Raw genomic sequence first — 15,169 nt, 5'->3', positions numbered from 1 at the left:
TATTTTTTTTTTATTTCATGGGGCTCCTCAGAGACTAGAAGAGGGTGTGAGATCCCCACCCTCAAAGAGCTGGAGTTACAGGCAGTTGTGAGGCTCCCCATGTGGGTGCTGCGGTCTGAAATGGGTTCTCTGTAGGAGCAACAAGCATCCTTAACTACTGAGCCATCTCTCCAGCCCTGGACGCCAGGAAATCCACTGAGGTTCATGGAGGTTCAGGGCATGAATTATGTAACACCTTCCTTCACCTGAACCACAGCAATGGCACCACACTGCCTACCCAAGCCTGCCTCAGCCACCGAGCACCCAGGCTTTCAGACACATAGATGAACGAGAAGCCCTCGAGATGGCTCAGCGGATAAAGGCACTTTCTGCCAAGACTAGTGACTGGAGTTCAGTCCCTGGAATCCACGTCACATCAGGAGGAACCTGGCTTCTGGAGAGCCAATGCAGAAATGAGGAATGCTGGTTCCACAGTCTTGAGGGACTGATCTGGATCTCAGCACCCGCATAACCAGGCAGCTGTCCTATGCATGCCTATGTCCCCAGCCCCAAGCAGGACAGACAGGAGGAGAGCTGGGGCTTGCTGACCTACAGTCTAGCTGGGGGAAAAAATGCAATTTCCAAGTTCAGAGAGAGACACCATCTCAAAGGAATAGACAGTCATAGAGGAAGACCCCAAAGCCATCACGTCTACACACACACACACACACACACACACATTTAGACACAAATCAGTTTAGTTGTTTTAATCAAATGAAAAGCTACGCATGGTGGCACATGCCTTTAATTCCAGCATCCAAGAGGTAGAGGCTGAGTTTGAGACCAGCCTGGTCTACAGAGTGAGTTTCAGGACAGCCCTGAGTGAGTTTCAGGACAGCTATACAGAGAAACCCTGTCTTAAAAAAAAAAGGGGGGGGAGGGTTGAGAATGCAGGGGTGGGGGAGTTTTTCAATGTATAACATGAGGCCTAGGATTGAAGGTGGTTTTCTGAGAAGTGTCTCTTGCCTTCTGGGCTGGAGCTAGGGGTGGAAGCCAGGGCTTTGTGCACCATAAGGCAAGCCCTCTGCCAGCTGAACCCAGCCCAGAATCTGTAGTCTCGTGTGTTGTCAGATGGGGTGTTGCTATACAATCTGGACTGGGCTATAACTGATGATCCCCCTGCCTCAGCCTCCTCAGTGCTGGCATTACAGGTCTGTGCCTCCATGCCCAGCTCATGACTCTTGTAAACCAGGCTGTGTGCAGACTCAGAGGCAATTTCCTCTTTCTCTTCATCCCCCTTTCCCTCCAGCAGTAGCCGGGATGTATGCTGGAGCTTCGGAATACCTTCTGGCTTTGTTCCCATTTCTCTGGCTAAGGCCCCAATGTCACATGAACCCAGGAGTCTTGGGAATGGAAAAATCAAAAAGAACTACAACCCACAAAGGCCCCAGTTAGTCTCTTGCTAGCAGCAGCCTGTCTTCAGTCTCCACATATTCTATTCCCCAAGACACATGAGAAGGGCTAGGAAAAATTTGTCTCTGCCTGTTAGCTTGAAACTTGCTGGTGGTCCTCTGACCTGTCCTCTAATAGTCCTAGCACTTGGGAAGCTGAGGCAGGAGGATTGAGATGTGAGGTCAGCCCGTTTTTATAAAAAAGAAAAGAGGGACCGGCAAGATAGCTCAGTGATTAAAGGCAATTGCTACGAAGCTGATGGCCTGAGTTTGCTCCCCAGGACCCACATGGCGGGAGGAGAGAACCAGGGCTGGAGAGACAGTTCAGCAGTGTTTAAGATCACCAGGGGCTCTTGTCCAGGACCTGAGTTCAGTTCCCAGCACCCATATGGCCACTCATAATGGCCTGTAACTCTAGCTCCAAGTGATCTGATGCCCTCTGCTGGCCACTGTGGGCAAACACCACACACACACACACACACACACACACACACAATTTAAAATAAATCTTTTGGATTTTAAATGGCAGGCTGACTGTCACTAGCTGCCTTCTATGTGAGTGTTGAGGCACAGACCTGCACTGGGTGGGGGGAGGGGCCATAGAAGAAGAAATGAAAAGTTAAAGGAAAGAAGGCTAGAGTGTAGCTCAGTTGCTATGGCTCCTATCTAGCCCTCACAGAGCCAGATTTGGTCCCACTGGGCATGCCCAGAATTGATAGCAGCATTCAGTGGTGGAGAAAGAAGAATCAAGAAGTTCAAGGACAGCCGGGCTCAGTGGTGCGCACCTATAACCCCAGTACTGAGGGAGGCAGAGGCAGGCAGATCTCTGTGAGTTTGAGGCCAGCCTGGTCTACAGAGCAAGTCCAGGACAGCCAAGGCTACACAGAGAAACCCTGTCTCAAAAAACCTGAAAGAAAAAGAAGGAGGAGAAGGACATTCTTAGTTGCATAACAAGTTTGAAGTGAGCCTGAGCTACGTGAGGTTGAAACCGGAGAACCAGGGCAGAGCAGGCGTTCACAGGCCATGGATGGTCTAAGCCAGGCCCTCTGCTTGTTCCCCTCCCCCAGTCCTGGGAACACAAAGCTCTTTGAAGGATGTCCAAAGCTCTTAACAAGGTCAAGGTCTGGTGCAACTGGGCCCAAGTTAGAGTTCCCAGTCTGGGTGTAGGCTCTCACTATTTAGTCCAGGCTTGCCCAAACGGATAATCCTCCTGCCTCAGCCTCCCCAGGGCTGGGATTAAAAGTGTGTTCTGCCACAACTGGCATTTCAACTGTCTTGGTCTGTCAGTATTCCAGGAGTACAGAGTAGAGCCCAGCCTCCCTGGTAGCCAGTTCTGGGTTCTCAGTCCAGACACACCTGAAGTGCCCTGCTTGATGGGCACAGCCTGGCAATAGACAAGAGGGGGTTGTTGTTGTTGTTGTTGTTTCTGTGCCAATGTTGGTCTATGGCTCAAAGCCTGGACAGTTCCCTCTCCAGGCGGAAGCAGGAGAGCAGAATCAGGCCGTGGGAGGTGTCCCTGCAGTGGCCAGCTCCACCCTGGGCTCTGAGAGCTTCAGCTCCTCATTCCTCCACCCCAGCCCCCAGATAGCCCGAGACCAAAGCGGGGCCCATCAATCACCAGGACTTTAAAGGCCCTCCGGCTTTTGTACGCTGTGTCCTCCCGATGTTTCTCTTAGCTACATGCTAACACCCGTCTGTTTGGAAGTCACAGCAAATACATCTTGGAGAAGGCTTTGATCCCTGGCAGCTGTGTACGTGTGAAGAGGGAACCAGAGTCCCCGGGGCAGAGACGGCATGGGAAGGAGGTGAACGGGACTGGTCTCTCTCATGCCCTCTGGGCTTGGCACCTCCGCACAGGCTTCAGGCTCACCCCAGCATGCTGTGCTTGGAGGCACAGCGGAGCATAAAAGGCCAAGTTTGGACATGAGAGTCCCGGGTTCAAGTCGTGCCTCTGCTGCTTGCCAGCCATGTGATTTTAGACAAGTTACTCAGAGTCTCTGGGTGTACCCACCCTCAGGTGGATCAGTTTCTATTCTGGAAGGGGGGGTTCCCCTAGGAGCCCATCTGTGGACTGGGGGAGTCCAGGTGAGTTTGTACAAAAAGGGACATCTGAGCCAAGTAGGGAACAGGCCCAGGCACCGCGTGCTGTACGAATTTTCTCCCATGCACATACAGGAGCAATGAGCTCTGGTTTGAGGTTGTCTGTCTTGCCTTGGCTTCTGTCACAGGCAACCAAAGTCCGCTTGGCTTAAAGGGACAGAGCAGTTAGGCCTGGAAGCTAACGTCCATGCTTACAGCCGTGCGCCCTCTGGCGGCTACAGGAAAGAACTGTCCAGCGCTTGGTCGTGCGCCCTCTGGCGGCCAGCAGGGAGGAACCGACGGCTGTAGGGAGGAACCCGCCTTCCTGGTGTGAGGTCTCTGGTAGCCTGGCCTCAGAGCCCCATGTCTTACTGGTTAGTCCTTGCTGTCGGTGCTCTGATGGACCACTGTGTTCTCTACGTCTCTCTCTCTCTTCTTAGAAAAACACCACGTGATCATAGGCCCCACCCGCACCCCATCTGACCCCATCTTAACTTGACCCCCTTCTACAGCGACTATTTCCAAATAAGGTCACATTACAGATGTCGGGGGAATTTGCCCTCCAGTGTTTCTTTGGTGGAGAACACAGTTCAACAAATAGAGCCGGTGTTCCACTTTCCAAATGAGATGAGCGAACTGAGGCTCGGAGAGATGGAGGGGCTGACTCCCCCAGGGCCACACAGCTCAGTGGATTTTGAACACCAAAGCCAGCATCCCCCTCAGGACCTCCCGGAACACGGTGGGTCGGTCAGGCTGGGGTTAGAGGCAGGCTCCCTGTTAGACAGCCTGAGAAGTTGTGCCACGTGCCCCGCCCCCAGATCACTCACGCCTCTTCCCGGAGCCCGGAGGCCAGGGCCCAGAGGCATGAGAGCTCGCCAACAGTTTGTCCCTCCTTGACCTAAGAGTCTGGGACTCGACCCCAGAGATAGCTCAGAGCCCCCAGGGCCCGGCTGAGCCCCCCGAGAGCAGAGGATGTTGTGCTGTCTCATGTCATCGCCTACCCAGCTTCCTCTCTGCTTCCGTGATCACCCCCCTGAGGCCGGCTCCACGTGGATTTAGGACCCAGACAGGTCAGGAAGGTCAGGGGGTCGTCCCAGCTCCTGCCTGACAGGGACGTGCACTGTCCTTTTCCCTGGGTCCAGCAGTCTTGTCCCAAGCATACCCTCGCTGTCTTGGTGGAGTTTTCTCTGCTTGTGAGTGATCACCAGTCCCTTGCGCTTCCTTCTGTGCGGAACAGGCCGCCACTTTCTGCTGTGCTGAGACCACAGCTCCAAATCCTTCCTCAGTGTTTCTCTGTAGATTCTTTCTGGTGTCCAGGGGATCCAGGTCTTGTATGCTGAACCTGCTCTTCATCTGTATTCTCCACTCGGACTGGCCAGGTTCTTGGTGCCAGGGGGAACCTTCAGAGGCCCTGTCCTTGTCACTCCCCCGTCTTCTCCCTCTTAGGACACGAGCAATGGCACAAGAGGGTAGTCTCCAAAAATGTTCCCATCTTAAGGCCCGTACTTCATTAGATCTGCAAGGGTGCTTGCCCTGACGGGAACTTCTCAGCCTGCTGCGGACCGCGCAGGTCCAGGTTCCCAGGCCTCTCCTGCTGTTCCTCTGGCCATGCCCACACTTCTGCAGACCTCCCTACCCAGGACCCTGACAAATCCTGCCAGCCCCAGCCAGGTGGCTCTCTGCCTTCCTTCAGTTACCCGGTATTCAAATCTATTCGTGTTTGCAGAAATATTTACCAGCCAACTGTAACCAAGCATGCCCTCCTGTGTTGGTTGGTCCGAATGGTTCCAGAGAGGATCTAAGGGGCCAAAAAAAAAAAAAAAAGCAGGAGTTGTTAGCGCGGATCCACGGTCCACTCGCTCCCCCTGCTGCCAGCAGTATGGAATTGCAGGCAGCTTTCCTAACAGCCTCGGGAGGACCCAGGAGAAATCTTAAGTGTTGTGGGGTGGCAGTTAACAGAGGAGACTGAATTCCAGACCCAGCCGGTGCGACAGGAGGCTGCTGGGGTCGAACCATGAGCAACTACCCACGGCATAGCGGGTGGGCCTCGGGTGCTACAGCCCTGACCAACGTATGCTCCTGGCTAGGCAAGCTCAGGTCGCCTCTCTGTGCTCCCACTTTGTCCTCCATAATTGCAGGGCTACCCCTGGATTATTGCAAGGTTGGGGAGAGATAGTCTCCAAGGCCGACGCATCAAAACATAGTTTTCTTGTTACTGCTGTTGGCGCTGTGGTAATGGTGTGCGCAAAGTCTCTCCAGCCCTCACATGCACACACCCTCATTGAGTGACATATTTGAGTGACACCTGTATCCGACAGGGAGGGACAAAAAGCTGCAACAGAGAAGGAAGACTGCTTAGATGGTAAAGTGATGGCTACGCCAACAGGAGGACCTGAACCCAGGAGAAAAGCCTGGAACTGCCTGGCCAGACAGCCTTGCTGAATTGAAGACTGTATCCATGAGAGACGCTGCCTCCCAAACAAGGTAAGTCTGAGAAAACACAGACATCAACGTCTGTCCTCTACAGAGGTGTGCCCTTGTGTGTGCTCACACACAGAGAGACGCGCGATAAATAACTAAGAACGTTAGCACGTGGGGTCTCGGCAGTACCGCCAGGGCTCCGGGTGGTCCCGGGCATTTGGGGCAAACAGCAACTAACACAGGAAACCAAGAGCTCGTTTGAAATTGGCCTCTCCATTTTCTAGAGCAGTGGCTCCCAATTTTCCTAACGCTGCAGCCTTTCGCACAGTCGCTCATATCCCGGTGACCCCCAAGCACAGTTATTTTTGTTGCTACCTCAGACCTGTAATTTTGCTACTGCTGTGAATTGTAATGTCAACGCTTGTGTTCTCTGATGTTTTTTGGCAGCCCCTGTGAAAGGATTCTCTGAGGTCTGGACCCACAGGTTAAGGACAACTATCCTAGAGCCTTGCAGACTCTCTCCTTACTGCTTGCCTTTCCTCGGGGTCCCGAATGCATTCCTGACCCACTGGAGCCGCCCGGACCACCCTGCATTGTTTTTCTTATTTTTAATTCCCGAGGCCTTGTCAGCGAAAATCAACCTGAGGGTTCCAGGTGCCCCCAAAATCCAAATGCTGGGAGGAGAGAGAAAAGGGGCAAGAGTTAGGGGGCAACACAGGAAGGCAGGAGGACAAGAAGGGGGCACGGTAAAGCTGAGGTGAGCAAGCTTATTGATGCACGGGGAGAGAAGGTCGTGGGCACGGCAGCCTGCCACACATGTGGCAACCATATTTCCCGGGCCAGCGTGGGGATGTGGGATTCGTAAAGAGCATTCCATTTTCTTTTAATGCCTTTAAAACACCTTTTTGAGTTGCAGCCGTCCCTGGGGGAGGCTATATTTAGTTGTGTGTTTTAATAACAGCAGTTCATGAAAAATAATAAAATCAAAGTCTATGAGTCTGGGGCCCGGGGAGCCGCCTGTACCTGCTCTTGGCTTAAAGGCTAAGCCCTCAGAGTCACCCCCAGACTATTCTGAGAGGGGATTGGGGTGTGGTCACATCCCTCATGTCATTCATTAAGGACGTTTCAGTACATTGAAATGTGGGGCAGAGTCAATGAATGACTTTGGAACACGGTGACCCTGAGTTGTCCCCAGAACTGAAGGTATGTTTTAAATTTAGAATAATAATAATAATAATTAACATGTAATTGTAACGTGTAATCGTGTAGGTGTGGGCATGCCATGGCATGTGTGGTAGGGCTCAGAGGACAACCCCAGTGTTTGTTGCCACATTCCACCTTGTGGGAGACAAGGTCCCTCTGTTGTTTGTTTCTTCCCTTCCAGGAATCCTCTCCTGTCTGCCTCCCTGGGATTATTGGCAACCGGGATCAGAGGATTCGAACTCAGGCCCTCAAGCTTCCCAAGCTAGAAACAGTCCTCCAGCCCCATCGTTGTATTTATTTATACAGTGTTAACATTCTAATTGATGTATGTAGAAGCCACACTTTCTGGTGGTCTGGTGGTTAAGATTCAACATGCCTTCAAGACACCCATGCAGCGTGTTCTAATCGCACCAGGGTAAATTCACGTGTCTACACACGCTGCTTCTGGTTGCTTCTCAGACTCTGTGTAGCTCACCAAACCTGAAATATTTACTCTCTGCTCTCTAAGTAAAAGTCAATCACTCACTCAATCAATCAATCAATCAATGTATTAGTTCATTTTCTCGTTGTGTAACAAAAGACCTGATGGAACCAACTTAAGGCGGGCAAGCAGGAACTTGGGGTTGGCTCACAGTCTTAGGGTGCACGGTCCATCATGTTGAGAAGGAATGGCAGCAGGAGGGAGAGGTGGCTGGTCTCATTGCATCCGAGGTCAGGAAGCAGAGAGAGAGAGAGATGGATGCTGGGACCTCAGCCCCTGGGATGCCGCTAGCCACACCGAGGGTAAGCCTTCCATCCTCATTTCAATCTTGGACAATTAAGTTGTAGATACACCCCAGGTGATTCCAAATCCAGCCAAGTTTTCCTTTTGTCCCTCCCATGCCTTGGCGGCAGCCTCCATAATCATCATTGCTGACTTTGATTCTGAGATAATTTCAGTATGGATAATAATATCCACATGTAGTTAACACTGTCGTTAACTTAAAACAGCCGGTAGTTGTTTCGGTGTTAAAAAAAAAAATCAAAATGACAAATCACTACTCAATATGAGATGTTCTCTTGGGGCTGGAGGAATAACTCAGTGGTTCGGAGCATTTGCTGCTCTTACAGAGGACGTCTGGTGACTCACAGCTGGCCTCTGGAGTCCATGTGCTAGCATGCACACACACACACACACACACACAAATAATAATAAATATAAATAAATAATTTTTAAAAGATGTCTTCCACCTGGACACCACTTTCTCTGTCCCCCTTCCCTGAAGCAGCAATTACTGTCACCTCCTCACAGGCCTGTGAGATCATCTTGGCCAATGTGATTGGACTTTTTGCTTATTGTTTTCTGTTTGTTTGTTTGTTTGAGACAGAGTTTCTTTGTGTAGGCTCTAGCTGTTCTCAAACTTGGCCTGTAGATCAGGCCGGCCTCAAACTCAGAGATCTGCCTGCTTCTGCCTCCCAAGTGCTGGGATTTAAATGTATGTGCCACCACACCCATCGACTAATGTAATTGTTAAAGGTTGAATATAAGCAAGGCATTAAAGGAGACTTACGCCTTTAATCCCATTGCTAGGGAACGAAGAGGCAGGCAAGATCTCTGTGAGCTTAAGGCCAGCCTGGTCTACAGATTGAGTTCTAGGACAGTAATGGCTATATAGAGAGATCCTGTCTCAAAAACAACAGGAAAACAAAAAGATTGCAACACACTTAGAAATTGAGGTCCTATTAACTCTGACATTGAGTGTTACATAGGGGAACCTTATTTGGAGACAGGGTCTCTTTTGGAGGTGATGGTGTTAAGGTGAAATCATTAGTTCCTTTGGAGAAAGGTCAAGGCGGGGTCTTGCAGTGTGTACAAGGAGAATGCAGAGAGGATATAGGGACAGAAATGAGAGCTGAGGAATACCAGACACATATCTGGGCAGCATCCTGTAAAGGGGAGGGGAGAACCAGAACACAGTAGCTGTCTTAAGTGATGGCTGCCGTGACCAACAAGAGTGCATGCCCTGTTTCCACACCATCACCCCAATACTTGGGGGACACTATACATGACAGGACTTGGTTCTGTCTTCTGGTGTATCTTGGAGTTTCCTGGTGAAACTCTAGTATCTGGTCCCTAGCCAACCATCCCTGCTCCTTCACTGGGCCATGGGCCCCGGACCCCAACTGCACACCCCTGCTCCTGGTCGATGTGGTGGTTTGAATGAGACTGGCCCCCAAAGATTCACATATTTGTACACAGAGTCCCCAGCTGGTGAAGTATTTGGAAAGATTAGGAGGTGTGGCCTTGTTGGAGAAGATACGTCTCTGGGAGCAGGCTTTGAGGTTTCAAAAGCCGAGAACAGCCCCAGTCTCACCCTACTCCTCCTTCCCCTCTCCTCTGCTTCTCCTCTTTTCTCTCTCTCTCTCTCTCTCTCTCCCCCCTTCCTGCCCCCTCTGCCTATGGATCAGGATGTAGCTCTCGGCTACTTCTCCATCACCATGCCTGCCCGTGTGCCACCATGCTCCCTGCCATGACGGTCATGGCTAAGCCTTGAAACTGTGAGCAAGGCTTTCTCTTTATCAGAGTTGCCTTGGTAGTGGTGTCTCTTCACAGCAATACAACAGTGACTAAGACAGTCATCAAGCCCCCAAACCCTGGTTGGGTTACCCAGTGTGAGGCTGCAGTGAGAAATGAAGGAGAGCATGCAGACTGGGCATCACATTTAAACCAGCCATGCACCATTCTGCAGCTCTGTGGTGATGCTCTGTCTCAACCACCACAGCTCCTGGAGGCCTGCCCCATCTTCCATGGCTCCTGCCCTGTCCACTCCCCTCTAGAGCCTGGGCCATAGGGGATGGGACTGTTGGTCCCTGTGCTGTGGGCTTTGCTGCTTTACCTGCTTTTTAAAATATTTAGCTCTCATTTTAAGTTATGTGTACCTGCGTGTAGGTTTGTCCACGTGAGTTCCGTGCTGGTGAAGGGCAGAAGAGATTGTTGGATTCCCTGGAGCTAGAGTTACAGGCTGTTGTGTGCCAGCACTGTGGGTGCTGAAAACAGAGTTTGTGTCCTTCGCAAGAGTGCTCTAACCACTGAACCACCTCTCCAGCCCTTGTCTCAATTGCCTTGAGGTATCCCTTACCCACCTGTCTGTCTGTCTGCCTCTCTCTCTCTCTCTCTCTCTCTCTCTCTGTGTGTGTGTGTGTGTGTGTGTGTGTGTGTGTGTGTGTGTGTGTTTAAAATAGGGTTTCACTATTTACCCCTGGCTGGCCTGGAACTTACTATGTAGACCAGGCTGGTCCCCAGCTCACAGAGATCCTTTTACCTCTGCCTCCCAAGTGCTGGGATTAAAGACATAGCCACATGCCAGACCCACCTATATTTCTCTCTGTGCTAGAATAACAAATGATCCCACAAAAGAGTCATTTTTCTCTCAGGTCTACAGTGACAAGCTTGAGAGTAAGCTGTCCTTGGGGCCACGCCCCCTCTGTACACCTGGTCCATCATCTGTGGCCCCCTTGCCTGTTTTAGTGACATCCACTCCCATCTCTGTCCTCCATCTTCCCGCCAAAGGACACTTGTCAGTAAACAGATCTAGGGCCACCCAGGTCTTCCAAGACGATCCCACTTTTCAATCCTTTGTGACATGGCCAAAGACCCCTTTTCACGAGGTCCCGGGGCACCTTTTAGGAGGGGCCGTCCTTATCCATCCCACCACCCACATTCTAGCTAACAACTCTTCAGACCGTCTTCTGTTGAATCCTGGGGAGTGCCACATCTGCCTCCTGCTTACTTCATTCCCTCAGAGGCCATACATGGCCACCTGGCTCTGCTCACAAATCCACTAGATGCCTGAAACCCGCAGCGCTCTGCTGGCAATCAGCATCCAATAAACAGCTGCTGCTGACTCCACCTGGCTCCCGCCGGGGAGCTTCAGGAAGATGGGCCTGATGAGGCTCTTTGGAAATAAAACGTGGAAAGAGCAGGCTGCCTGTCTGCAGTTTAGAAATCAGCTGATTAAAAATCTCAGTTGTATATATGTGTGTGTTGTGTGTATACACATGTATGTGTGTGTGCACATGTATGTGTGGGTGGGTGGAGTGGGGTGCATGCATGCATGCATGTGCAGGTAGAAGCCAGAAGACAACTCGAGGTGTCATCCTCAGGAATTTGGTCCACCTCCTTTGAGACAGGATCTCTTCTGTCCTGGAACTCACTTGTTTCTTAGTCTAGATGGGCAGGCCAGTGAGCCCCAGAGGTTTGGCCACAAGTACCTTCACCTGACAAGCCATCTTGCCAACCAGAACCACACACTTTAAGTGGCGAATTGTGAACTCTTTCTCGAAAGAGCTGCCAATAGTGATAGGAAAGAGTATGGGGAGACAGCATGAAATGTCTTTTAGAAGAAGATCGCAAAAGCTTTGGAGGAAGACATGGGGTGCAGCTGAGACATGATGGGAAATTATAACAGACTAAGGTCTTTCTGGAGAGAAAATGGGGGTCTCCATCTAACACCCCCCCCAAGAGCAGGTCCTGAAAAGGCTCTAAAACCTTGAACCTTAGAAGAACTACCCTGGCTGATTGCAGCCGTGCAAAGCCCTCAGGGGCAAGTCTGGCCAGGAACTCAGGCATCAGGCTGGCAGCTGAGGTGATAAAAGCCCCGCAGAGACCCATGGGATGCCTGCACGGTTGCTATCAGTAGAAACAGTCAGTACTCACTGTGGGGCTCTGGGTTCTAATTTCAGCCTTCACCAAGATCCTACGTGACTTGAATGGAGCGGCTCCACTCCTCAGGGCCTCCGTTCACCTGTCTGCAAATTAAGGGCTGTTACCTCCAATACTCACAGCGGACAGTGGTATCTATGTGGCATGCTCAGTCGCTGAGTCAGTGCCTGGCAGTTTCTCTAAGCCTCAGCTTCCCTGTCCTAAAGAGGAAGCAAGGGGGCTGGTTCAGGGGCTTAAGGAGTCAGCTCTAACTAAGGTTGATCCCGAGCCCCACCAGGTGAAGGAGGGTACTCCGGCATGCTGTTCTCTGACCTTCACATGTGCACGCTGGCACATGTGCCCATACGTGTGCACGTGTGTGCGTGTATGTATGCAAGTATGTGTGCATATATACATTTATATATTCGTATATATTATGTAGACACAATAAATAAATGAATCTTTTTTGTTTTGTTTTTTCGGGACAGGGTTTTTCTGTGTAACAGAGCCCTAGCTGTCCTGGACTCACTTTGTAGACCAGGCTGGCCTCGTACTCACGGAGATCCGCCTGCCTCTGCCTCCGGAGGGCTGGGATTAAAGGCATGCACCACCACGCCTGGCCCTAAATGAATCTTTTAGAAATTTTTTTTGAAACATGATTTCTCTGTGTATCCCTGGATGTCCTGGAACTCACTCTATAGATCAGGCTGGCCTAGAACAAGGAGATTCTACTGCCTCTGCCCTTAAAAAAAAAAAAAAAATTAAGGAAGCAAGAATCTGTTTCCCCCCCTCCCCCCCGCGGTCTGTCATCCTTCGAGAATTGGGCATGGGTGCCCCCTGCTGGCCTTGCCGGGCATGGCCGCTCCAAGACCTGGCGGAGAAACTGCGCCTGCGTAGAATGCTGGCGTTCAGGTTTTCCCCTCCCTTTGAGGGTGTGAGTTCCCTGGAGAGGCTCCAGTGAGGCCACACCTACTTCCGGGAGGAGGCCACGTGACTCACTAAAAATGGCGGCGCCCAGAGAGGCTGCGTGAAAGTTGTGGGAAGTCGCCGTTTCGGGGTGCGTGAATCAGAAGCGAGGGGGACTTGGGAGCCATGTCGCGACTGATCGTGAAGAACCTCCCGAATGGGGTGAGCAAGAGCCAGAGATGGGGGCCCGGAAGTGGTCGTGGGGGTCTGGGGAAGGAGACTGAAGGATGGAGGGATTAGGTCTGGAAGCCAATGGGGCTGGACCCTGTTCTGTCGACTCCAGAAGTGGGAAAAGTGGCTACGATTATTATAATTACCTTCATTGATTATTGCCATTTCATGGGTGCCTGGCTCCAAACCGGATAGCCCTACTCCAGGCAGATGCCAGCCGCACCTTGTGCCTCGGACCCGGTTCTTTCGATGCAGTTGTGGACCCTTATGGCTCCACGCTGTTCACTCTCCCACTTCCGAGACTGTCGGGGGAAACAGGTGGAGCGGTGCCCCCGAGGACCTGAGTGATGGAAACGGCGTTCAGTGGTCTTTTTTCTTGAGTGGAGGGGGGCCCACCTTGGCGTGATCACAGAACCTGGCACCCGACAGGCATTCGGGACCCGCGTGCCGTGCCGGGTAAAAGAAGAAAACAACGCTTGCATGTGGTGATAGGCGGCTGGATTCAGAGCACACCGAGGACCCCTCCTTGTTGTGTTGGGTAATTTTTGTCAACCTGACACAAAGCAGAGCCACTTAGGAAGTGGGAACCCCAGTTGCTGAATAGCTACCTATGACTGGCCCGTGGACAACTCTGTGACACATTGATGAGTGACTGATTTGGGAGGGTCCAGCCCTCTGTGGGCGCTGTCACCCCTGGGCCAGTGCTCCTGGGCTGTATAAAAATGCTAGCTGAGCAAGTAAGTATTCAGGGTTCCTCCGTGGTCTCTGCTTCAGTTCCTGCCTTGGCTTTCCTGCCTTGGCTTTTCTGGATGGTGGGCAGTGATTGACATGTGCAAGCCAAGCAAACAGTTTTACTCCCCAGGTTGCTTTCGGTCTTGCTGTGTATCACAACAGGAAGCAGACTGGAAGAACACTTACTGTTTCACTATCACAGGGCAAGCTCGGCCACAGACTTCAAAGCCAAGTGTGGTAGTGACCACCTGTTGTCAGCTTTCATTACACCCAGGCAAAGGATGGCAAGTTCAAGGCCAGCCTGGTTACATAGCCCCCCAACCCCCGCCACACAAATCAAATTTATTTTGGCTGTTGGTGGGGCCATGTGCCTCTAGAGCAGTGGTTCTCAACCTTCCTAATGCTGCACCCTTTTAATATAGTTTTTCATGTTGTGGTCACCCTTCCCCACAACCATAAAATTATTTTGTTGATACTGCGTAACTGTAATTTTGCTGTTATGAATGTAATGTAAATATCTGATATGCAGGATAGCTGATATGTGGCCTCAAAGGGGGTGGCGACCCACAAGTTGAGAACCACTGCCCTAGAGCCATACACAGAAACCTGGCTGGTGTAAGGCTGGTAGGAGCCAGCTGTCTCACACTGTGGGACTTTTTAACCACATTATGGTAATAGCTAGCATGTGAATTTCCTATTACTTTCTTGGTAAAGTGGTTGAAACAATACCGATATTTTGTTTGTTTTTATTTTTACCCTTTTGGAGGTCAGCAAGTCTAATGTCAAGGTATTGTCAGACACTGGCAGCTGGCTGGAGTGTCTAACCCTTTAACATGATAGCACCATGGTTTTCGTGCTGCAGGTCAGACATGGCTGCCAGCAGATCATCTTAGGCTTCTTTAGGATCTGCTGGTCATTGCCCTCTCTGACTCATGGCCATTTCTGTCACCCCCAGCCTTCAGAATTAAGAACACCTGGCTTTCTGATTCCCTCCCCATCCCCTTCCTCCATCTAGTCCTCCTCAGGCTCAGAGCCTTCTACCTCAGTGTTGGTGCTGAAGTACCCAGAAGATCCAGGATGCTTTCCTCCATTAGGATTTTGTTTGTTGGTTTGAGTGAGTTTTAAACAAACAAACAGACTCTTAGTTTATGACCCAGGCTGACCCTGAACTTGACATCCTCCTGCCTCTGTCTCCCTGCCATACCCAGGTTCATTTCAGGGTTCTTGTCTTCTCTGAGACAGGATCTCATTCATAGCCCTGGCTGGCCTGGAACTTGCCATGTAGACCAGGCTGGCCTCAGACTCTAATGAAATCTGTGTGCCTCAGTCTCCAGATTGCTAGGATTAAAGGGATGTGTCACCATGCCTGGCTTCACCACCAGGTTTTCAAACACACCAAAAAAAAATTTTTTTTTTTGCAATATGTGGAAGTGATGGAGCACCCCTGTTGGGACTGGTAGGGGAGGCAGGCAGATCTCTAGTTTGA

At 51.1% G+C, this 15,169-nt stretch overlaps 1 protein-coding gene across 2 annotated transcripts in view; it reads left to right on the top strand.

Annotated features, from left to right (window-relative positions):
• Positions 1 to 12,784: 12,784 nt before the first annotated feature.
• Positions 12,785 to 15,169, top strand: part of Rbm19 (RNA binding motif protein 19) — an 84,715-nt gene continuing 82,330 nt past the window's right edge. For both annotated transcript variants that reach the window (XM_021633205.2, XM_021633204.2), the window contains exon 1: positions 12,785 to 12,942. In XM_021633205.2, the coding sequence (XP_021488880.2) occupies positions 12,907 to 12,942 (36 nt within the window). In that variant the 5' untranslated portion in view covers positions 12,785 to 12,906. The remainder of the gene's footprint in view (positions 12,943 to 15,169) is intronic.

This window comes from Meriones unguiculatus, chromosome 4 (assembly GCF_030254825.1).
Source record: "Meriones unguiculatus strain TT.TT164.6M chromosome 4, Bangor_MerUng_6.1, whole genome shotgun sequence".
Taxonomy (NCBI): domain Eukaryota; kingdom Metazoa; phylum Chordata; class Mammalia; order Rodentia; family Muridae; genus Meriones; species Meriones unguiculatus.
This window is presented reverse-complemented; position numbering and strand designations above follow the sequence as displayed.